The sequence below is a fragment of the Chrysemys picta genome, chromosome 2 (assembly GCF_011386835.1).
Source record: "Chrysemys picta bellii isolate R12L10 chromosome 2, ASM1138683v2, whole genome shotgun sequence".
NCBI classification, from domain to species: Eukaryota; Metazoa; Chordata; order Testudines; family Emydidae; genus Chrysemys; species Chrysemys picta.
Window position 1 is genome coordinate 79706836 of NC_088792.1, and position 23279 is coordinate 79730114.

Genomic DNA, 23279 nt, shown 5'->3' on the forward strand with positions numbered 1-23279 from the left:
CCACAAACCTACTTTAACTCAGAGTACAAAATCATCCTAATTAGATGATGCCACTGGAATATGAAAAGGACTATTTAAAAAAAAACTTTCACTTTTGCACATTTGTCCGGGATTCATTTTAATCACAAATCTGCCTGGAAAAAAACCACTGTTTCCTACTTTGAAAACAAACAAAATCAGTGAGTTTTCATTTCAGATGTTAATTTGGGTTTGGAAACCAAACCATCTGGGCCTAAGTTCTGTTTTCTCTTTCAACCTCCCATTTGCTTTCACTGCGCCGTGACATGTTCTGTTCAGCGAGGTGTCTGAAGAAGGACTGCATGAGCTTGGATGGAGACACACACCTTTGCCTAGGCTACTTTGACTATTCTGGAGGCCAGGCACTCTTGCGTTTTAATCCTGGCTCGGTCACTGATATGCTGTGTGACCTGGGGCAAGTCATTTGGCTTTGTGCCTTAGAGTCCCCATTCATAAAATCGGAATAATAATGCTTACCTGTCTGCCGCCCAGGGGGTTTGTGAGGGTTAATTAGTATTTCTAAAGCATTTTGACTATGGAAAGTCTTTTATTAATGCCACGTATAATTATAGAGACAAGGTGGGTGAGGTAGAGACTGGTGAGAAGCATCTGAGCTACACAGAGGTCTTCTTCAGGTGTGGGAAACTAAGAGTGTCACTGCAAAATACAAAATGGAACAGATTGTTTAGCACATTTTAACTACTTATGCTAAACAATCTGTTCCACCTTGTATGAAGCAGTGGCCCTTTGAGTATGTTTCCCAGACCTGAAGAATTCTACATAAGCTTGCCTCCCGCATCAATGGAAGTTGGTCTAATAAAAGATATTACCTCACTCACCTTGGTTTTCTAATATCCTGGGACCGACACATCCACAACAAACACCGCATACACATATAATTATGAGAGTAATAATGTGTACTTCTGCTGGGTTTGTTTGGCTCACATTTTTTTTGACACTCCAGAGTTGGAGACCTTCCCAGATTTCCCCTCTCCCCAACTTTGTGAAACAAGACTTACTTATAGCTATGCCCAATACACACACACACCCACACATACACACTAAAGAGAAGAAAAAAGAAAGACAGGGATTGGTCCAGCACCAAGCATACCTGTAGGAGAAAATCAAAGAGCGCCAGTTTGGCCCACTCTGTGTGCAGGACACTCAAACACGGAGCTATTCCGAGGGCTGCCCTGGAATCTGCCATGCCACACCGCTGCTGCAGCAGAGACTGGTACTGTAGCCACCCCAGTGCAAAGGAGTTCTGGTCATTGTTGGCATCATCTAGGTGCTGGATATCAGGCACCCACCATACGATGGGCCTTGCGGCACCATTGGTGTATTTGTAGGGCAGCAGGGGACTGTTGAATTTGCGGGCCACTGCAGGCAGACTCCTATTCAGCCCCAACACTCTGTCCAAGTGGAAAGCTAGCACCTCATAGAGGTCACTGGGCCGCTTTATTAATCCACAGAGCCCATCGGAACAGTCTCGTTTAGGGTCAGATGGGGAAGTGTCTTGGCTGGCCAAAAGGCTGACTCTGAGTATTTGTCCGTGGGCAGGAATTCTGGTTTTGGTCACCACTTCGCTATTTGCCAGCCATTTCATCTTCTGCACATCGTCTGCAGTAAACCAAGGTGGGATCCTCTCACCAAACCTCAGGCGGCCCTCCCATTTGGCAGAAAGGGCATCTTCTGGAGTCTTCACACACCATTCAGATGTCTGTAACTGCGTGGCCACACCCACCCAGAAATGAGCTCCTGGCTCTCCAGGCCCCTGGGAGTAACTGCCTGTCTGTCTCTGCGTGCCTGCTGCACCTTTGAAGGGCAGCCTGCTATCTGCTTCCGAGATAAAGGCCTTAATCGAATCTGAATGCTGCGGCTCAGCGCCAGCTGCCTGCACATCTGGTTTGCATTGGTCCTGTGCCACAGTTGGCTGGCTTGCAAAAGAGTTCTTAAGAAGTAAAACAAACTCCGGCTTTCCTTCCTGAAAACTCCTTTTATTGCTGAGTGAAGGAGAAAAGAAAGGGGCCTCCTCCATTTGTGGTTTCATATCTGCCTTTTTCCCTGTCAGCTTATAGAAATGAACATTGTTCCCTGTATTCTTTAGAGAAAAATGAGTATTAAGCTCCCTTTTCTTCTCACCACTGGTCCTGCAGGGAATGTTTTCATGCTGTAATTTACTGCTGGCTTCAGAGCTTTTCACAACGTTATGTTTCCTAATCTCTCCTTTGTGCTTTCTCTTTCCTTTCAGCAGTGTGTGGTTTTGTCGGCGCAGGCTGCTTGGCTGGTTCTTTGGCTTGCAGGCAGAGTGGGGATGGTGTGAGGATTGCCTTTCCTGATCAGTGCCAGGGGGAGCGGGTTCCCATTCTCTGTGGTCAAAGCTTCTGGCCCGCCGGGGGACAGAGGCAGTGGTGTTTGTCCACAGACGCCTGGGCCGGATGACTTTCCCATGTGGCTCAGCTAGTGCCAAGAACTGGAAATCGGACTCAGTTGGAAACAGCAGAGGAAAACTAGTAAATGCCACCACAGAGAAGGCAAGCAAGAAGCAGAATCCAGCCACAGGTGGTCTCTTCAGCCTCATTCTTCTCCATGATCTCTGAGCCTGTGGAGTCAGAAAGGACAGCCTTATTGACTGCATCACGGGGGATAGCTAGAGCTAGGGCAGAAGCTGTCTTCATGAAATGTATTGGCCTGCAGGAAGTTGGGTTGATCAGTGCAAATGGTATCTGTAGATCATATTGTGTTAGCACTCGCTAAGGCTCCAGTTCAGCTCCCACTAATGCCAGTAGAAAACCCCCAATGACATCAATGGGAACAGAACTGGGCTGTGATGTAACTCCATGGGCTTCACCAAGGCTGAATTTGGCCTGAAGAGTAGAAGAAAGTGAAAAAGGCAGAGATTTTAATTAAAAGGGCAATTGTGCAGCATCCTGGCCATTGCAAAACACGCCTCACTGAATCACCAGCAGACTGATCATGTCTTATTGTTGGGGATAGTGGAAGAGCAGGAGAGTTTAACGGAACATCTGGACAGACACAGATTACCAGTGTATAAGGAATGTTCCTCAGTGGTGGATTTGCTAATATTGCAGGACTTTGGTCTGTATTTACTATATCCCTCTATATCTCTGCCTCGTCTCTGTCTCATTCTAGTTTTGTATAGATTCATACAGCCCAAGGCCAGAAGGGACCACTGTGATCACCTAGTTTGACCTCATGTGTAACACAGACTATAGAACTGCCCCCAAAATAATGCCTAGAGCAGATCTTCTTGAAAAACATCCAATCTTGACTTAAAAATTGTCAGAGCTGGAGAATGACTCTTTGTAAATTGTTCCAATGATTACTTACTCTCACTATTAAAAACTGGACACCTTATTTCCAGTCTGAATTTGTCTACTTCAACTCCCAGCCACTGAAAGTTGTACCTTTCTCTACTAGATTGAAGAGCCCATTATTAAATATTTGTTCTTTATGTAGATACTTATAGACTGTAATCAAATTACCCCTTCACCTTCTCTTTGTTATGCTAAGTAGACTGAGCTCCTGGAGTCTATCACTCCAAGGCAGGTTTTCTAATCCTTTAATCATTCTTGTGACTCTTCTCTGAACACCTCTCCAATTTTTCAACATCCTTCTTGAATTGTGGACACCGGAACTAGACACAGTATTCCAGCAGCAGTCACAGCAGTGCCAAATACAGAGGTAAAATAACCTCTCTACTTCTACTCAAGATCCCCCTGTTTATGCAACCAACAATTGCATTAGCCCCTTCGGCCACAGCATCGCGCTGGGAGCTCATGTTCAGCTGGTTATCCACCGTGATCCCCAAATCTTTTTCAGAGTCACTGTTTCCCAGGATAGAGCCCCTCATCCTATAAGTATGGCCAGCATTCTTGGTCCCTAGATATATACATTTACATTTAGCCATATTAAAATGCATTGTTTGTTTGTGTCCAGTTTATCAAGAAATCCAAAGCGCTTTGTATCGGTGACCTGTCCTCTTCATTATTTATCCCTCCCCCAACTTTTGTGTCATCTACAAACTTTCAGTGATGATTTTATGTTTACTGCCAGGTCATCAGTAAAAATGTTAAATAGTGTAGGGCCATGAACCGCTCCCTGTGGGACCCCACTAGCAACACATCTATTTGACGATAATAACCCATTTACAATTACATTTTGAGACCTGTCAATCAGTCAGCTTTTAATCCATGTAATGTGTGCCCTGTTAATTTTATATCTTTCTAGTTTTTTAATCAAAATTTCATGTTGCCCCATGTTCCAGTGCACACCCTATGTTTTGCTAAGTTGGCTCACCTTCTTGTTCCTGTTACAGCCTTCTCCCACAAGAAGCCCCACACCTTTATTTTTTATGCTGTCTATCACACCTGAACATCCTCTTTGGCCTCTGTGCCTCATAACCTCACCCGCTTCCTTCAAACACCACCTAAAAATACTCGTCTGAGCCTTCCTTTGCGCATCTCCACTCTCACCCTCTTTCCTGGCTCTGTCCTCAAATTTTAGTATCATTAAATAAATGTAAAATAAATCTGTGTTTGAAAAAATGAATAAAAAGGAACGAATAGGATGGGCATGTAACAAAGAGCATGCCACATTTTTACTTGCCTACGGCACCCTTTAAATAATAAGCAATGGGTGGTGAATTTAAAACCGTATGTACTGTTAGCCCATAATATTTCTATTATGATTAGTAATATGTTAGCACTTAGGAGCCCAGTTGTGGACCGGGAGCCCATTGCACTAGGCACTGTACGGACACAGTACAAAAAGGCTCAATAAATTGTAAACAGCCTAAAAATGTTTGTGTCGGGATATCAGAAAATTAACCCAAGCAATTGAGCAATTCTACTACTTACTCCCTAGGCAGATTTCTACTGCATTTAACTTTGAGTCTTTGGTGCTGTACCCAGATATTCCCTGCCCCTTACCAAGCAACGTATCACATCTCCTCAAACTGGTTTCCCTCTGTGAGCTGTGCAGCAAGTTGGCTACAGCAATTAAGTCCTCAGTGACGTGTGCTTTTTATTCAGCCGTGGGTCCCTTCAGCAGCATCTTTAGCAAGCTGGCCCCTCTCTGCTCATCATACCCAGACAGTAAATAAGAAGGAAAGCTCACACCCACCGATTTACTTGACAGTGTCTCCCCCTGAGTGCTGTATTTAGTCCTACAGTTGCCCAGATGAAGGGGCAGCATAGCAGGAACCAAACTGTGACTCGGTCACAATTCAGTCCCTGCTTCCCCCTTGCTCCATAGGAGGAGTAAGCTATGGCAGTCCCTTTCCTGGAGCAGCATGCTCCCCCCTCCACGCGGGCTCGGCTGGTCTGAGCACCATGACGTGTATGAGAGGGGGAGTAGGAGACCCCGGGAGGCTGCTGTTGTGACTCCAACGCCGATAGCCAACACAAAAGCGTAAGGGGGTATCTCACACCCCATGCTCACCTGCATGGATGCAGAGCGGGGCCCATGATTGAGCCCGAAGTTTTACCAAGCCAACTTCCTATTGTATTTGTCAGGACTGAGATCCCCACTTTGAACTTTAGGGTACAAATGTAGGGGCCTGCGTGAAAAACTTCTAAGTTTAACTACCAGCTTAGCTCTGGTTCGGCTGCCACCATCAATGGATTCCCTCCCTGGGAAGCCTTGAAAAACCCTCACCAAATCCCTGGTGAAAACAAATCCAAAACCCCTTGGATCTTAAAACAAGGAGAAATTAACCATTCCCCTCCTTCCTCCCACCAACTCCTGGTGAATCAGTTCCAACCCCCCCCTGGGATCTACAACAGGGAGAAATTAACCATCCCCCCTCCTTCCTCCCACCAACTCCTGGTGAATCAAGATCCAAAACTCCTTTGGATCTAAAACAAGGAAAAATCAATCAGGTTCTTAAAAAGAAGGTTTTTAATTAAAGAAAAAGGTAAAAATCATCTCTGTAAAATCAGTATGGAAATTAACCTTACAGGGTAATCAAACTTAAAGAGCTCAGAGGACTCCCCTCTAGTCTCAGGTTCAAAGTACAGCAAACAAAGATAAACACTCTAGTAAAAGGTACATTTACAAGTTGAGAAAAACAAAGGAAAACTAACACGCCTTGCCTGGCTATTTACTTACAAGTTTGAAATAGGAGAGGCTTGTTTAGAAAGATGTGGAGAACCTGGATTGATGTCTGGTCCCTCTCATTCCCGGAGAACGAACACCGTCCCAAAACAAAGAACACAAACAAAAGCCTTCCCCCCCCCCAAGATTTGAAAGTATCTTGTCCCCTTATTGGTCCTTTAGGTCAGATGCCAGCCAGGTTACCTGAGCTTCTTAACCCTTTACAGGGAAAAGGATTTTGGAGTCTCTGGCCAGGAGGGATTTATAGTACTGTACACAGGACAGCTATTACCCTTCCCTTTATAGTTATGACACGCCCCCCAAATCACAGATAGTGTTGGATGTTCGGTTCCACACTGGCTGTGATTTCTTCCTGGAGTTTTAGGAGAAAACAGAGTTAATAAGACACATGTACCTTTAGACATACGACTGATTATATAAAAACTAACAATATGTTTCATTCCAAAAACAATTGTTAACCAGTTAACTCTGGGAAACTTTCCCGGGAGAGTGCATCAGCCACTTTGTTAGAAGCTCCCGAAATGTGTTGTATTTCAAAATCAAAATCTTGGAGAGCTAAACTCCACCGAAGAAGTTTTTTGTTATTTCCCTTGGCGGTATGAAGCCACTGTAGCGCAGCATGGTCTGTTTGTAGTTGGAAACGCCGTCCCCAAACATATGGGCGTAGCTTTTCCAGCGCGTACACAATGGCGTAGCATTCCTTTTCACTGATTGACCAATGGCTTTCCCTCTCAGACAGTTTCTTACTGAGAAATACGACAGGATGGAATTCTTGATCCAGTCCTTCCTGCATTAAAACTGCTCCCACGCCTCGCTCGGACGCATCTGTGGTTACTTGGAACGGTTTGTCAAAGTCTGGGGCCCTTAGCACAGGGTCAGACATGAGTGTTGCCTTAAGCTGGTTAAAGGCCTTTTGACACTCATTAGTCCACTGAACTGCATTTGGCTGTTTCTTTTTGGTTAGGTCTGTCAGCGGGGCGGCGATTTGGCTGTAGTGGGGTACAAATCGCCTATAATATCCAGCCAAGCCTAAGAAGGATTGGACCTGTTTCTTAGACTTTGGAACCGGCCACTTTTGGATAGCATCCACTTTGGCCTGTATGGGATTTATAGTTCCTTGACCCACCTGGTGCCCCAGGTAAGTCACTCTGTTTTGGCCTATTTGACACTTTTTAGCCTTAACAGTTAGTCCTGCCTGCTGGATGCGCTCGAAAACTTTTTCCAGGTGCTCCATGTGCTCTGCCCATGAATCAGAAAAAATGGCCACATCATCGAGGTAGGCAACTGCAGATTCTCCCAATCCCGCTAGGAGACCATCTACAAGTCTTTGGAAGGTGGCGGGTGCATTTCGCAACCCGAAAGGGAGTACATTGAATTCATACACCCCTGCCTGGGTGACGAAGGCTGACCTTTCCTTAGCGGGTTCATCTAGTGGTACTTGCCAGTACCCCTTGGTTAAGTCTAAAGTAGAGATGAATTGGGCATGTCCCAATTTCTCCAATAGCTCATCTGTGCGTGGCATTGGATAGTTGTCAGGACGAGTTACAGCATTTAGCTTACGGTAGTCCACGCAAAAGCGTATTTCCCCATCTGGTTTGGGAACTAGAACCACTGGAGATGCCCATGCACTCTTAGAGGGGCGGATTATACCCATCTGTAGCATGTCCTGGATCTCCCTTTGTATAGCAGTTTTGGCATGAGGTGACTCCCGGTAGGGTGGGGTTCTAATAGGGTGAGCATTACCTGTGTCAATGGAGTGGTATGCCCGTTCGGTCCATCCTGGAGTGGCTGAGAAAATTGGTGCAAAGCTTGTGCACAGCTCCTTGATCTGCTGTCGCTGCAGACGTCCAAGGGTCATGGAGAGGTTCACCTCTTCCACGCCACCATCCTTTTTTCCTTCGTAGTAGACACCTTCAGGCCACTCCGCGTCATCTGTTTCCTGGGCTGTAAACTGGCAAACGTTTAATTCTCTGGAATAAAAGGGCTTAAGAGAATTAACATGGTATACCTTAGGCTTTATGTTGGAGGTGGGGGAGGCTATGAGATAGTTAACAGCTCCTAGGCGCTCCTGGACCGTGAATGGTCCTTCCCACGACGCTTCCATTTTATGGGCCTGGATTGCCTTTAAGACCATGACTTGGTCTCCTACTTTGAAGGACCGTTCTCTGGAATGTTTATCATACCAGGCCTTTTGCTCTTCCTGAGCATCCTTTAGGTTTTCTTTAGCAAGGGCCAAAGAATGTCGGAGGGTGTTTTGTAGGTTGCTTACAAAGTCTAGAATGTTTGTTCCTGGAGAAGGCGTAAACCCCTCCCATTGCTGCTTCACCAACTGTAATGGCCCCTTAACCTCACGGCCATACACAAGTTCAAATGGTGAAAACCCTAAACTGGGATGTGGTACAGCCCTGTAGGCAAAAAGCAACTGCTGCAACACGAGGTCCCAATCATTGGAGTGTTCATTTACAAATTTACGTATCATGGCCCCCAAAGTTCCATTAAACCTCTCCACCAGGCCATTGGTTTCATGGTGGTAAGGGGTGGCAACCAAGTGATTCACCCCATGAGCTTCCCACAGGCTTTCCATGGTTCCTGCCAGGAAGTTAGTTCCCGAATCTGTAAGGATGTCGGAGGGCCAACCTACCCTGGCAAAAATGTCTGTTAATGCCTGGCACACACTTTTAGCCCTGGTGTTGCTTAAGGGTACTGCTTCCGGCCATCGGGTAGCAAAATCCATGAAAGTCAGTACGTACTGCTTTCCTCTGGGTGTCTTCTTTGGGAAAGGACCCAGAATATCCACAGCTACGCGCTGAAATGGGACCTCAATTATGGGTAGTGGCTGGAGAGGGGCTTTAACCTGGTCTTGGGGTTTTCCCACTCGTTGGCACACCTCACAAGACCGGACATAATTAGCAACGTCCTTGCCCATTCCCTCCCAGTGGAAGGACTTCCCCAACCGGTCTTTGGTTCTGTTCACCCCAGAATGGCCACTGGGATGATCATGGGCTAAGCTCAAGAGCTTTACCCGATACTTAGTGGGAACTACCAACTGCCTTTGAGGATGCCAGTCTTCCTGGTGCCCACCAGAAAGAGTCTCCTTGTATAAAAGTCCTTGTTCTACAACAAACCGGGATCGGTTAGAAGAGCTGAGAGGCGGTGGGGTGCTCCGCGCCGCCGCCCAAGCTTTTTGAAGGCTGTCATCTGCTTCCTGCTCGGCCTGGAACTGTTCCCTTGATGCTGGAGACATCAGTTCCTCCTTGGACTGTGGACTGGGGCTTAGTCCCTCTGGAAGTGATGCAGGTGCTGGGGCTGTTTCCATTGACTGTGAACCGCTGTCCGCTGGTGCACTATGTGGTAACTCAGGCTCTGGCTGAGCCTCTTGGGTAGGGTTATCTGCTGCTTCTGCCAGTTCAGGCTCGCTGGTGCCCTCTGGCATTGGAGTTGTAGACGGGTTTGCAAGCGCTGGACTCAGGGCTGGCAATGGTTCTGGTGCTGGTTGCGTTGCCAGTTCCGGTTCTGGGACTGGCTTTGGCTGGGTCTCTGGGATTGGATCCACTACGGCTGTTGCAGTCGTTGGCAGAGGATCCAGTTCCACCACCTTTGTCTGGGTCTCCGGTAACACAGACGGGGCCCTGGTGGACGGCTCAGGAACAGGGATGGGGGTGAAAGCTTGCTTAGCCTGGCTGCGGGTGACTATTCCCACCCTCTTGGCTACCTTCACATGGTTGGCCAAATCTTCCCCCAGCAGCATGGGAATGGGATAATTGTCATAGACTGCAAAAGTCCACATTCCTGACCAGCCCTTGTACTGGACATGCAACGTGGCTGTAGGCAAGGTTACAGATTGTGACACGAAGGGTTGAATTGTCACTGTAGCCTCTGGGTTGATGAGTTTGGGGTCCACTAGGGATTGGTGGATAGTTGACACTTGAGCCCCAGTGTCCCTCCAAGCGGTAACCTTCCTTCCGCCCACTCTCAAGGTTTCCCTTCGCTCCGAGGGTATGAGAGAGGCATCTGGGTTTGGGGATCTTTGGTGTGATTGGGGTGTAATGAACTGTAATCGGTTGGGGTTCTTGGGGCAGTGAGCCTTTATATGTCCCAGTCCATTACATTTAAAACATCGCCCTGCTAAGGTATCACCGGGACGAGGTTGGTTGGTGGAGACTGGTGTGGTGGGGTGAGAAGGCGTCTGGGGTTTCCCTTGGGATGTGGGTGGGGCCTTGGGTTGTCCCCGGTGGTAAGGTTTTGTTTCGGCTTGCCCCTTCTGATATTCGCTCCAACTGCTACTAGTTTTTTTCTTTTCTGCCACCTCCACCCATTGGGCTCCAATCTCCCCCGCCTCAGTTACAGTTTTGGGCTTCCTATCTAGGATGTACCTTTCTATTTCCTCAGGAACACCCTCTAAAAACTGCTCCATTTTTACTAGGGAAAGCAGATCTTCCAGAGATTTAACATTTGCTCCTGATACCCAGGCATCACAATTTTTGTCAATGTGGTAGGCATGACGGGTAAATGACACATCCGGTTTCCACTTTAGGGCTCTGAACCGCCGACGGGCATGCTCGGGTGTTAGCCCCATTCTGAGTCTGGCCTTGTTTTTAAAAAGTTCATAACTGTTCATGTGTTCCTTAGGCATTTCAGCCGCCACCTCTGCTAAGGGTCCACTGAGCTGCGGCCTCAGCTCTACCATGTACTGGTCTGCAGTGATGCTGTATCCAAGGCAGGCCCTTTCAAAATTTTCTAAGAAGGCCTCAGTATCATCGCCTGCCTTGTAGATGGGGAATTTTCTGGGATGGGAAGTGGTACCTGGAGGGGGGTTGTTAGCATTGGCTGGTGCATCCTGCTTAGCCTTTGCTACTTCCAGTTCATGCTTCCTTTCTTTTTCTCTCTCCTCCATCTCTTTTTCTTTCATCTTCATCTCTTTTTCTTTCAGCTCCATTTCTCTCTTGTGGGCCTCCTCTTTGGCTTTTTCTTCTCTTTCTCTCTGCTCTGTCTCGAGTTTTGTTAATTGAAGCAGTCTCTGATGTTTTCTTTCATTTTCTTCTGCTTCTAGTTTGGCCAGTTCTATTTTGTTAGCTACTTCTTTGGTAGTCATTTTCCTGTTTTCTTGTGCTGGGTAACCCCCTTTGCAGTTGACAAACTGGGAAGCTCTCAGCTCTGGCTGCTGCAGAGTTAACAGTAACTTTCTAACTAGCTACTCCCGAGGATGTAAAAAGAAAAAAAAACAATTCAGCTTGTAAATACCTTTTACCAGTCATTTGCTAATTGAACCCTTCTCTTAACAAAGGACCTGTAAAAAAAAACTTAACACCTCTGCCTTCAGGCAAGGAGAGATAAGATATGCATCTATCTACTTCCAGCTCGGCTTTCCAAGCAGCTAGAAGGAAAAAAAAATCTCACTGGCTTTTGGGTTTAAAATGATCCCACCGCTGCCACCATGTCAGGACTGAGATCCCCACTTTGAACTTTAGGGTACAAATGTAGGGGCCTGCGTGAAAAACTTCTAAGCTTAACTACCAGCTTAGCTCTGGTTCGGCTGCCACCATCAATGGATTCCCTCCCTGGGAAGCCTTGAAAAACCCTCACCAAATCCCTGGTGAAAACAAATCCAAAACCCCTTGGATCTTAAAACAAGGAGAAATTAACCATTCCCCTCCTTCCTCCCACCAACTCCTGGTGAATCAGTTCCAACCCCCCCCTGGGATCTACAACAGGGAGAAATTAACCATCCCCCCTCCTTCCTCCCACCAACTCCTGGTGAATCAAGATCCAAAACTCCTTTGGATCTAAAACAAGGAAAAATCAATCAGGTTCTTAAAAAGAAGGTTTTTAATTAAAGAAAAAGGTAAAAATCATCTCTGTAAAATCAGTATGGAAATTAACCTTACAGGGTAATCAAACTTAAAGAGCTCAGAGGACTCCCCTCTAGTCTCAGGTTCAAAGTACAGCAAACAAAGATAAACACTCTAGTAAAAGGTACATTTACAAGTTGAGAAAAACAAAGGAAAACTAACACGCCTTGCCTGGCTATTTACTTACAAGTTTGAAATAGGAGAGGCTTGTTTAGAAAGATGTGGAGAACCTGGATTGATGTCTGGTCCCTCTCATTCCCGGAGAACGAACACCGTCCCAAAACAAAGAACACAAACAAAAGCCTTCCCCCCCCCCAAGATTTGAAAGTATCTTGTCCCCTTATTGGTCCTTTAGGTCAGATGCCAGCCAGGTTACCTGAGCTTCTTAACCCTTTACAGGGAAAAGGATTTTGGAGTCTCTGGCCAGGAGGGATTTATAGTACTGTACACAGGACAGCTATTACCCTTCCCTTTATAGTTATGACAGTATTTTACTTTTGGCGCAATGGAAATGGCCTCACCTGCCAAGTGCGTATTGAGGAAGCAACACTAACAATTGAATAGGCCCACTCACCAATTGGTTTTGTAAGGTAACAAGTTGTAACCCCCTCCTTTGGGACAATGCGACACGACATCAAAATGCAATGCAGAACTGCTGCAGTTCCGATGGGAGGGGGGTATGTGGAGCAGGAGAGCTCCGCCTGATGTCTCTAAGTACAGGGTCTCCGTCTGCTTAGCAGGTCTGAGCATGTTCCTGTAGCAGGCTTACACTTATCAGAGCTTCATTGTGTTTCTGAATATGCCTGGTTTGGTGAGCAATGCACTCAGCTCCCACTTCCATGTGTTCTCTCGAACGGTCTAGTTCTGTCACAGCTGGCTGGTTTGCAGCTTTGGGGCCTCCTTTGGCACAAGAAGGATTGCTAAGATTAAAAAATGCTTGCAGTGTGATTTATATCAAGTGGCTCCTGACAGGCATCTTAAATAAGAATCCAGTCAGAGCAGGAGCTGACCTGTTACAGATTTTCAGGCATTTGTTTAGCCGTATAACTGAAACAAAGAAGAAAAACATTACCAATGATGCATTTTTCGTGGTAAACATTTCGTATTAAAGGCTTAAGCAACAAAAATGAATGATCATTCAAATGAATTTTATTCACCTCACCCTTTTGGTTGAGTCAGTCACGGATGAAATTATAAATTCTTTCATTACTTAGTGCTTGTTTATGTCTTGCCCGGGTTCCTAGAGACTGTTTTTGGCCCATGTGAAAGGTGGTGTTCGCCCAGTTCTCACATCACATTTGACACTAAGGCTCTGTCTACATTATGGGCTAGGGCTGTGATTACCCAGTTCACATCACATACGCGGAGTAGCTCTCATCAAAGTAGCATAAGTATAAATAGCAGTGTAGCCATGGTAGCACTGGTTCCAACAGCAGGGACACGGCTGAACCATGCAAAGCACATGCCCACCGGTTCCATGAGGGTTTGTGCTCAGCATGGCTCAGACATGCCTCCACTGCCTCTACCTGTGCTACTGCGGCTATGCTGCTATTATACTACAGCTAGCTCGATGGGAGTACGTGTGCACAAGCAGGGGAATCCCATCCCCAGCTCGTAGTGTAGGCCTAGCCTAATAGTAAATGGGTCCCCTAACTGGCAATCCCAGCCAACAGACCAAGGACCGAATGGGCATGGAGAATGATCTACCTTCTTATCGCTTGAGCTAGTTCCTCTATGGGAGGCAGGGCAGCTGCATTGCCTCTGTCTGTGCTGTTCCTAGTCTGTGAATAGAGGACGTCCCACTCCAGGGCTGGAAATCTGGCACCACATTCACTTAGAAAATTGGAGAACAATATAAAAAGGATTGAAGATGTCATTGCCATTAGTCACTGTTTATAATTGTGCAGTAGATGGATTCTTATATTTTAAAAAAGGGTAAAACAGGTGGTGCCTTGTGTGCCCAGGTTGTAGACATCTGTCTGTCAGTGACCCGGAGAATAAGCTCAGACTGAGGAATGTTAGGTTGGTGGCGGTCCAAGAAAGAACTGAATCAGAAACTGAGAAATTATTCTTATTTTGGCATGATGAGAAAAACGGTAGAAAGGGCTCCTCTGACTTTCCCTGTGCAATGGAGTGTGATTTGTTGCATTCCACCAGTCAACACTTCCCACTCTTATCCTCTGGCACGGGGTGAAATCCTGCCTCCTCTTCCTCCTCCCCCACCCCGCCTTCAAGCCTATGAGAGTTTTGCTAGTGACTTTGATGGGGACAGGTTATTCAACATAAAAGTGACCCTTTTCAGATTCAGTGGCATTTGTTCTTTCACCAGAATAATAGCCCCATTTCATTTCAGTGCCATGCATGTATCTAAGGCCCTGATCATGCAAACATGTATGCACATGCTTAACTTTACTGCTGTGAGCAGTCCCATTGATCTCAATGGGACCATCATTCACAGGAGTAGAGTTAAGCATGCATATGTGCCAGCAGGATTGGGGCCTTAATCAGGGCTGCACTGAGATCAATGGGACTGCATTTTGTGCGGCTCCCTCTTGCCACATTATAGATCAACATTGAGACACCCACACACCACACTCCCCAATACACACACATCGTTCACCCCAAGCTTAACAACAAAGCAGCTGATGATTCTGTGTTCTAATAAGGAAATAACTTATCTCCTTCTGCTGCTGGTGGCATCATGAGGGGATAATAAGTAAAATTGCTAATGTGTCTTTAAAAGTCAGTTTAATATGGGATCTCACACTAAAAATTTATAATCATCTGGTTATTGCATGGTGTCACTATAGGGAAGAATTAAGGTTGTAGGGATGCCCTGAATGCATGTAATGATTTTTACCCTTATCTTACTGATACATACTCTCAACCTTAACTCCCTCTTAATATAGATGTTTTTCTGGGACAATCTCCTGTACATCTTGTTAAACGATAAATACACAGCAGCTGTACGCAGCAACCTCTCAACTTCTCTGCTTCTAGTTGCCAATTTCTTGTTGTCATTGTGGAAAAAGTGCCTCCTGTGGTATCAACAGGTGTAGCCAAGGCAGTTAATTGACCCACCGAGCCACCTTAACCCCTTCAGGCCTTGAGTGGGGTGGCCAACCCATCACAAGTTCCCATGGTGACGATCCATTATTCCCACTTGCTGAAAACCTGGGCAGTTCCATATAAATTGGTGTGGCTGGCGGTAGAAACTCTATATTCCTACTGCTCAAGCCACAGAAACAGGCCTTAGGGTGAGCAAAAGCACTGACTTCCAGTTCTCATGGAACTGGAGCCTCATTATGTTTATGACTATTTAGCTGAATAAGCACTGGAGGGAATCAGGAAATGGAACAGGGCAAGTAAGCAGAATTCTGGTTTCAGATTTCTGCACATGTATACACAGTAAAGGGTACATTTACATAGAATGCCTGTTGTGTTTGTGGTGAGTGGAGATGCCTGAATTAAATCCCTGGATATGAACACTCTCAAGCGGTGAGGAAGTTTGGATCTGTATCCAAATTTTGTCGATAGCTCATAGCTCTGTTACAGGCTTAACTCACAACCCATGTGTTAGCACCCTCAGACCATGAGAAACTGGAGCTGTGCCTCGCTGTTGCCTCTTAAGGTTTGTCCATTGCTAGTTTGTGTTTGAATATTATTATATAGAGAGTTATGCAGCATACACTGCAGGGGCTAGGCAAACAGGAATTTTGCCTAGCATAACTTTCTTGTAAATTCAGTTCTGAAGGAAGGTACATTCGTCCTGGCCTTGGGTGCAATGGTATTCAGACTGCAATCTGAAGCCATGGGGAGGGATTCTCCTTTCACTTTGGCTATTGCACAGAGGCTATCAAAAGTCCATAAGCTGGCTGGGAGAATTCTTCGGACACTGGCACAGTATAGGACTGCTGAAGGCTGACCTGCATAGGCCCCTTCACAAACTCCAGCCTCGGGGTGTGTCAGACCAGAGCCAAGACAGGAGGGGGTGTGTTGGGAGCAGGACAGCCTACACTGTTACAGAGATTCTCATCTTAATAGAACTGAACAGCCCTGAGATGGGAGGGAGGGAGGGCAGTGCTGTGAAGTAGAGCTGCTCCTATATTCCCTGCTCTACTTAGGGAGCTGCACCCTGGGTTGAACTTTGCTGTACTGCATCTTCTGGAGCTGCAGCACAGAATCTCAGCCTTTGTGTTTACACAGTCGGAGTGTGTCCCGGGCATTAACTGAAGCACTTCTATACGACTTATGGGGTGACAAGAGTATCACAAGATTTTTGCTGTGTTAAACCAGTTACCAGGCACTTCTCAGATGATAAAAGTTGGTATTTTGAGGAACAGAATTAGCACTGCAACAATCATTTTACATTTCTTTATTGTTGCCTAGTAGATATGTGAATATATAGCTACAAATAAAATGAAAGATTCATAGATTCTAGGACTGGAAGGGACCTCGAGAGGTCATCGAGTCCAGTCCCCTGCCCTCATGGCAGGACCAAATACTGTCTAGACCATCCCTGATAGACATTTATCTAACCTACTCTTAAATATCTCCAGAGATGGAGATTCCACAACCTCCCTAGGCAGTTTATTCCAATGTTTAACCACTGTGACAGTTAGGAACTTTTTCCTAATGTCCAACCTAAATCTCCCTTGCTGCAGTTTAAGCCCATTGCTTCTTGTTCTGTCCTTAGAGGCTAAGATGAACAAGTTTTCTCCCACCTCCTTATGACACCCTTTTAGATACCTGAAAACTGCTATCATGTCCCCTCTCAGTCTTCTCTTTTCCAAACTAAACAAACCCAATTCTTTCAGCCTTCCTTCATAGGTCATGTTCTCTAGACCTTTAATCATTCTTGTTGCTCTTCTCTGGACCCTCTCCAATTTCTCCACATCTTTCTTGAAATGCGGTGCCCAGAACTGGACACAATACTCCAGCTGAGGCCTAACCAGCGCAGAGTAGAGCAGAAGAATGACTTCTCGTGTCTTGCTCACAACACACCTGTTAATCCATCCCAGAATCACGTTTGCTTTTTTTGCAACAGCATCACACTGTTGACTCATATTTAGCTTGTGGTCCACTATAACCCCTAGATCCCTTTCTGCCGTACTCCTTCCTAGACAGTCTCTTCCCATTCTGTATGTGTGAAACTGATTGTTCCTTCCTAAGTGGAGCACTTTGCATTTGTCTTTATTAAACTTCATCCTGTTTACCTCAGACCATTTCTCCAATTTGTCCAGATCATTTTGAATTTTGACCCTATCCTCCAAAGATGCCCCTTTCCACCAAGCAAACTGAAAGTCATAGCTAGGAGCACATCTCGCTTGGCCTTTTCTCGTGAGTTGAGTCTCACCAGTCACATTCCTACAATGCACTGTTTCTTTTCGCCTCCTAACCTAAAGGCTGCAGAAGCTGTTGGCAGGGCTCTCTGCCTAAGACTACACCACAAGCTGTCTTATGAAAAGCAAGATGCAGCCAGGGTCAACAACAGTCCCCACAGGGAATGCTGGAGTTTGCTGTATTGCCACATGTCAGTTATTATAAAGGTATGCACACACGAAAAGCTGTTGTTTTATTTCACAATATGGTTTTCACTCCTGTGAGTCTGAAAGACACCGACACTTACTTTTCTCCTCTGCCTTAAATCCTTCTTTCCAGGATCTTAAGTTCTTTTCCCTTCTTTCTTTTCCCCAGCAAACTACCTCTTCCAAATTAGCCCTCTGCTGAATGGGACTATACCCTTAGGGCTGGTCTACACACAATTTACAGGAATAATTTATACCATTAGAAATCCTTTTATACCACTATAGTTGCATACAAACCAGAGAGTTGCACTGCTTTAATTGTATCAATTTTAAACTAATATAGTTCAAGTAGTACAAAAACTATGTCAACAAGTCCCCTAAAAGGAGAGGAACAGAGATTGCCACAAGGTGTTGATTAAACCATTGGCATCTCCACACTTGAAATATATTTCACAGTTCAGTTTGACTTGGCATGATTTTGATAGAGCTTCTTAGTGGTGCATTGTTTGTTTGGGATATGCAAGAGAAAGCCTGGGAATTGATCTGTCTTGTATGTAGGAGGGATTCAAGGCTGATTTACTATATTTGGAGCTTGAAAAATCGCTGCTTTACCAACAGCAGGGAATTGTGGATGGAGGGAGACTACCAACTTTTGTTTTATGCCTCTTCATGTACAAAGACTTAGATCTTTTTTCTTTGTAGCCGTGTTTTCTAGGCTCATAAGAGACTGGTAAAAATTGTAAGTTGGAGATGGGAATTTTGTTAACAGATGCTATGCACATTTCTCCCCATTGCTTAGCTTATGCAGCTCAGCCTTGGCCTGAAATAACCCCTTGTATTAGAGCACTGGGCCTCCTTTATGTGTGCTAGCTGTGGATTTGTCTCATGCTGCAGTGTACAGAAATATTCACTGGAGACTAAGCTGAGACCACGGTTTCATTTGCATTGGACCTGAACTTTCCTGGTATGAAAGGTTGGTGCATTTTACAACTTTCTGTCCCCACTTATCACCATATTTCTCCCTCCTATAGAAAGAAAGATTTTCTAGGAGTAGCTCAGTGCACTGGCATTGTGGCAATGATTTCCAAAAGAGTATAAGAGAGTTAAGCAAACCCCATCGAAATTCGTTTGAAAATCTCAACCTATCAGGCCTGGGAATGGTTCAGAAGTGAATTCCAAAATATAATAATAGTCTAAAACACCCCTTGAAATCTACTGAGAACTCACGTGAACTGCAGAAATTCTTACAGCTCTACAAAGCCATCATTATATGGAAATCATGCAAAATAAAACCATATTACTTTGTGTGAAAGAAACCACAGCTGTTAGCTAAACCATATCCATGTGGCATAGGGAATAGAACTCAAAACTCACTGGTCCAAACACAGACCTCTCACATAGGAGATCAATGAGAATTTCCAGTGTTGTTACTAGGAGTAGGGCTAACAATTGGAGCTGGGTGAAACTTTTTTTAATGAAACCTAAAACCAGAAGCAAAACCAGTATCATGTTTCACTGCAAAGCTGGAACCCTCGTCCATGTTCAGCAAACCTTTGGGCAAACCAAGGTCTACATTTCAGATGAATCTGAGTTAGTGTATGGTTTTGAATAGAGATCATGCAAAACTCAACGGGTCTGCATGAGGACTGCAAAAAAACAGACAAAACACAACAAATGAATCTCGGGGTGCAGGGAGTGGGCGAGTGAGAACATATAGCCTTCAACTACCTGAAGGGGGGTTCCAAAGAGGATGGAGCTCGGCTGTTCTCAGTGGTGGCAGATGACAGAACAAGGAGCAATGGTCTCAAGTTGCGGTGGGGGAGGTCCAGGTTGGATATCAGGAAAAACTATTTCACTAGGAGGGTGGTGAAACACTGGAATGCGTTACCTAGGGAGGTGGTGGAGTCTCCTTCCTTGGAGGTTTTTAAGGCCCGGCTTGACAAAGCCCTGGCTGGGATGATTTAGCTGGGAATTGGTCCTGCTTTGAGCAGGGGGTTGGACTAGATGACCTCTTGAGGTCCCTTCCAACTCTGATATTCTATGATTCTATGATTCTATGATATAGAAACCAACATTTTTTAAATGTTTGGACAGACCCCTGTGACTCAAAACCAGTGTGAATAAATAGCCTTTTTGTAGGCTAGCCACGATACAGCTGGGTACTCAGAGACACTTGAGCATCTTTGGTTCCAATGAATAGAGGGAAGCAAGGTACATACAAGCCTGTTGGTAGCATGGCAGTGATTCCAACACTCTTTAAGCAGGCAGCACTATGAACTGTTGCTAGGGTAGCCATTGAAATCCAGACATTTGAAACAGTCTAATATGTTTAGATGTGTTGTTACGGTAAAGTAGAGCCTGACCCAATTTGCCTGGGGAAAGTTAGACAGTTTGAAGCGATTGCTATACTAGAAACGAAATCAACTTTAAAACAAATATGCTTTCGCATGCCCAGCCAAACTTGTCACATAAATCTGATACTGAAGCCAGGGATCAGCACGCCAGGCAAAGAAATGATACAAGGCCAAATTATTAAGCTTGGGACAAAGAATTCTTACTGTGATGTGACACGGCATAACATGGACAGAAAATGGGGTTTGGTTGTATTCTGTCTTTGGAACTATTTATTTTGGAAACACAATCCTATCCAGGCAAACATAACAGCACGGTAGAGCCAGCGTAGAGATAAGAAATGGTTTATATGAAGAAAAGCTTGCAATCGGAGCTAATAAGCTAAGACAGCTGGCTCTGCTTCTAGGCATTGGTGCGGCAAAAAGCTGAAATGTTCACATAGAGCTATGTTAAAAGTACTCTCCATTTAGGAAAGCACTCGTTTCTGAATTGCAGTCACTTCTGGGGTGGAATGAGGCTGCCGTTCTGCACCAAGCTGGATGCTGGTAAGGGTCCTGGGGCTAACATAACCCGACTCGTATGAAAAGTGGTGTGGGGGTTTCACTGAACACAAGTTCTTAGGCCCTCAGTTTTACATCACACCCAAAGGACAGCACATCACCCTTTCATGCTAACCTGGGGCATGGGATCAGTGCTCACCTCCAGGAGCTACAGAATTACCACCACCACTTCCAGCAGCACCATGACTTTTTCTTGGATGTCTCTGTTCTAAGAACTAGGCAGACTTCCTGCTGCTGACAAGGGCTAGGGAGAGCACAGTTGGAGTGATTAAACCTTAGAGCTCTTACTTAATTGCTTCTCTCAGGGGTGCAATAAGGGGGCCCAGACCATCCTCCTCACACACACCCCCCCTTGGCCTGCATGTCCAGGGTTTGAACCCCCAGAGCCACACTCCACAAGGGGCTGCAGAGAACATCCCCTTTCCCTTCAGCAACCCCCAGTTACTCCCCCAGGTGGGTGGCTGGTGTGTGCGGGATCTGCCTCAGCTCAGCATGAAGCCATAGAGCCAGGCCAACCTGTTGAGCTTCCTCCGTGGCTGTGAGGGTGGCTGAGTCCACAACGCAGAGCTGCTGAAGCAATACAGGTCGCTGATCCAGCTTGGGGACCACCCGGCCCAAGGCGGGGCCTCTGGTCTGGGTGAGGTGGGAGGAGGCCAGGGCTATGGGGTCTTGAGAAGATGATGTTCCTTAGAAGGGGAAGACCCCATGCCTGTGTGCAATGGAGGGAGCTTCCATCTGTGCTCCTGCAGATGGGGGGTGCCTCTAAGGTGCCATTGAGCTCACCCATCATGCACTTGGTTCCAGGGAGATAACCCCCTGGACACCAAAAAAAAAAAAATCAGCACCTCTTGGTCTCCCTACTTAGGCAAATTTTGGTCGTGCCTCTGGCTTCTCATATAGAAATATCATTTAGTTCAGCAAAAGGTACGTGAGAAGCCTGGTTCTTCACTCATTTCCATCAGTCTGACGTAAATGTAGTTCCACTGACTTCAGTCTGATTTCCATCAGTGCAAGTGAGAGGCGAATCAGGCCCACTCTTTAGAAAGAGCCATGCAATTATCAATGAACGATTATTTCCACATACAGACTCACAGAAAAGGGGGGCAGAGAGGCCTCCAGAACCCGGCAGGGCCTTGTGCTATTGGTTCTTCAATCAGAATCCTTCTGGGTTCCCATCTGTAAATCGTTTACTTGGAGAACGAAGAAGAAAAGTAATGTACTTTTTCAGGAAAGAAGGGAAAAGGCCCATGTCCAAGGCTGCCTTGATGCTATGCCCAAGCCCCACCTTTACAATCACACATGGAAATGATTTGGAACAACGGGAAAATAAAAAAGCCTTTTGAAGGTAAGAACCATCTGTTTTTCTGCTGCACAAATCAGGCTGAATAGAAACAGCTGATTCTTGGTTTTGATGCAGTCCTAGTGTCCGAGTTCTATCTCATAACTCTCCTGCTATTACAGCCCTTACACAAAGAAACAGCAACACACACAGCAAACCTGATCCTGTAAGGTGCTGAGCGCGCTCAGCTCCTAAAGGGAATAGAGGCACTCAGCACCCTGCAAAGAGAGGCTCAGCACTTTGCAGGATTGGGCCTACTATATGCATTCCAGAAATTCCTGCCCTCCTCTGACTGCAACAACAGGCCCCCAGTCTGAAGGGAACAGGACAAGGAGACAGTTTTAGTATCTCTCCAGGCGCTTTCTACTAGGAAAAGCAGATGTTGCTTGGTGCTTTTCAGAACCCTCAGAAAAACTTAAATATAAAAATGAAAACACCTGCATTTCTCAGCTCCTTTTGAGCTCCAAACTCAGTTTTTAAAGCTGCCAGGAACAGGAACAACAACTGCATATGAAAAGAGTTCCTAGACCACACGCAGACCCATTTATCTTTGGGGGTCGTACAGTGCTCATCACCTTCATATCTGAAACTTGTTGCAAGTGGGTAAAGCTCCCGTGACCTGAAGGGAGTTGCCTGTGCTCAGACCAGATCTGAATATGGGGTATTAATTTTGTTTGAAGTACTAGTTGGGAAGGGAGAGGGGAAAATAAAGGAAAGCAAAGTTGCACCAACTGAGGAGCTGGTCCAATAAATCAGCATAGCTCTATTTATTACAATGTAGTGACACCAGTTTACATCAGTTGAGGACTACCTATTGTATGAAAATAAGGGCATGGCTACACATATAGCGATTCAGTGGCGCAGCTGCAGCATATCTGGTGAAGATGCTCTATGCCGACATAAGAGAGCTCTCCTGTTGACATAATAAAACCACCTCTGCGAGCGGCAGTAGCTCTCCCACCAACATACAGCTGTGCAAATGAGCGCTTATGTTGGTGTAACTTATGTCACTCAGGGGGGCGGTTTATTTACACCCCGGAGCGACATAAATTCTGTCAATATAAGCTGGAGTGCAGACAGAGCCTAAGAAGCAAAATGCTAATGGCTCATTCCAGAGATGAATCTCTGCCCTGTCCTTTCCAAGAGGAATATGTCTCAGGGGAAGCCATTCCAGAGTTCATTGCTTTGGAAACTAGAACGTAACGTCCTAGATTACTGACAGCTTCTTGAATTAATTGCCCAAGACTTGGTATTAAAGGCCTATATTGTGATGTGAGCACAGCCCGGAGCAAGGAACAATGCCTACACCGCCAGAGTCCAGAAGTAGCCCCAGGAGGCGGTCTGACTCAAATACACCTCTGTGCTCTGTTCACAGTTCCTGCCCTGCTTCTCTCTTGCTGCAGTGGGGCAGTCATTTTCTGCAGGCCTATACCCACAGCAAATTACAACACACACTGTGCTGGCTCAGGTGCCCTGGCCATTGGGACAGCAGGGA

General features: G+C 45.8%; 1 protein-coding gene across 8 annotated transcripts in view; it reads right to left on the reverse strand.

Annotated features, from left to right (window-relative positions):
- The window catches only part of GASK1A (golgi associated kinase 1A), a 56079-nt gene that overhangs the window by 14256 nt on the left and 18544 nt on the right, over positions 1-23279 (reverse strand). For 3 of the 8 annotated variants that reach the window (XR_010598356.1, XM_005278682.4, XM_008171540.4), the window contains exon 2: positions 1130-2620. Coding sequence is in view for 6 of the 8 variants with exons in the window: in XM_005278682.4 (XP_005278739.2) it covers positions 1130-2620 (1491 nt within the window). In the remaining 2 variants the exon portion in view is untranslated. Of the gene's footprint in view, positions 1-1129; positions 2886-5922; positions 13053-23279 lie in introns of those variants that run through there. The other 5 variants (XR_010598357.1, XM_065583573.1, XM_005278683.4 and 2 more) reach the window with 4 other exon arrangements.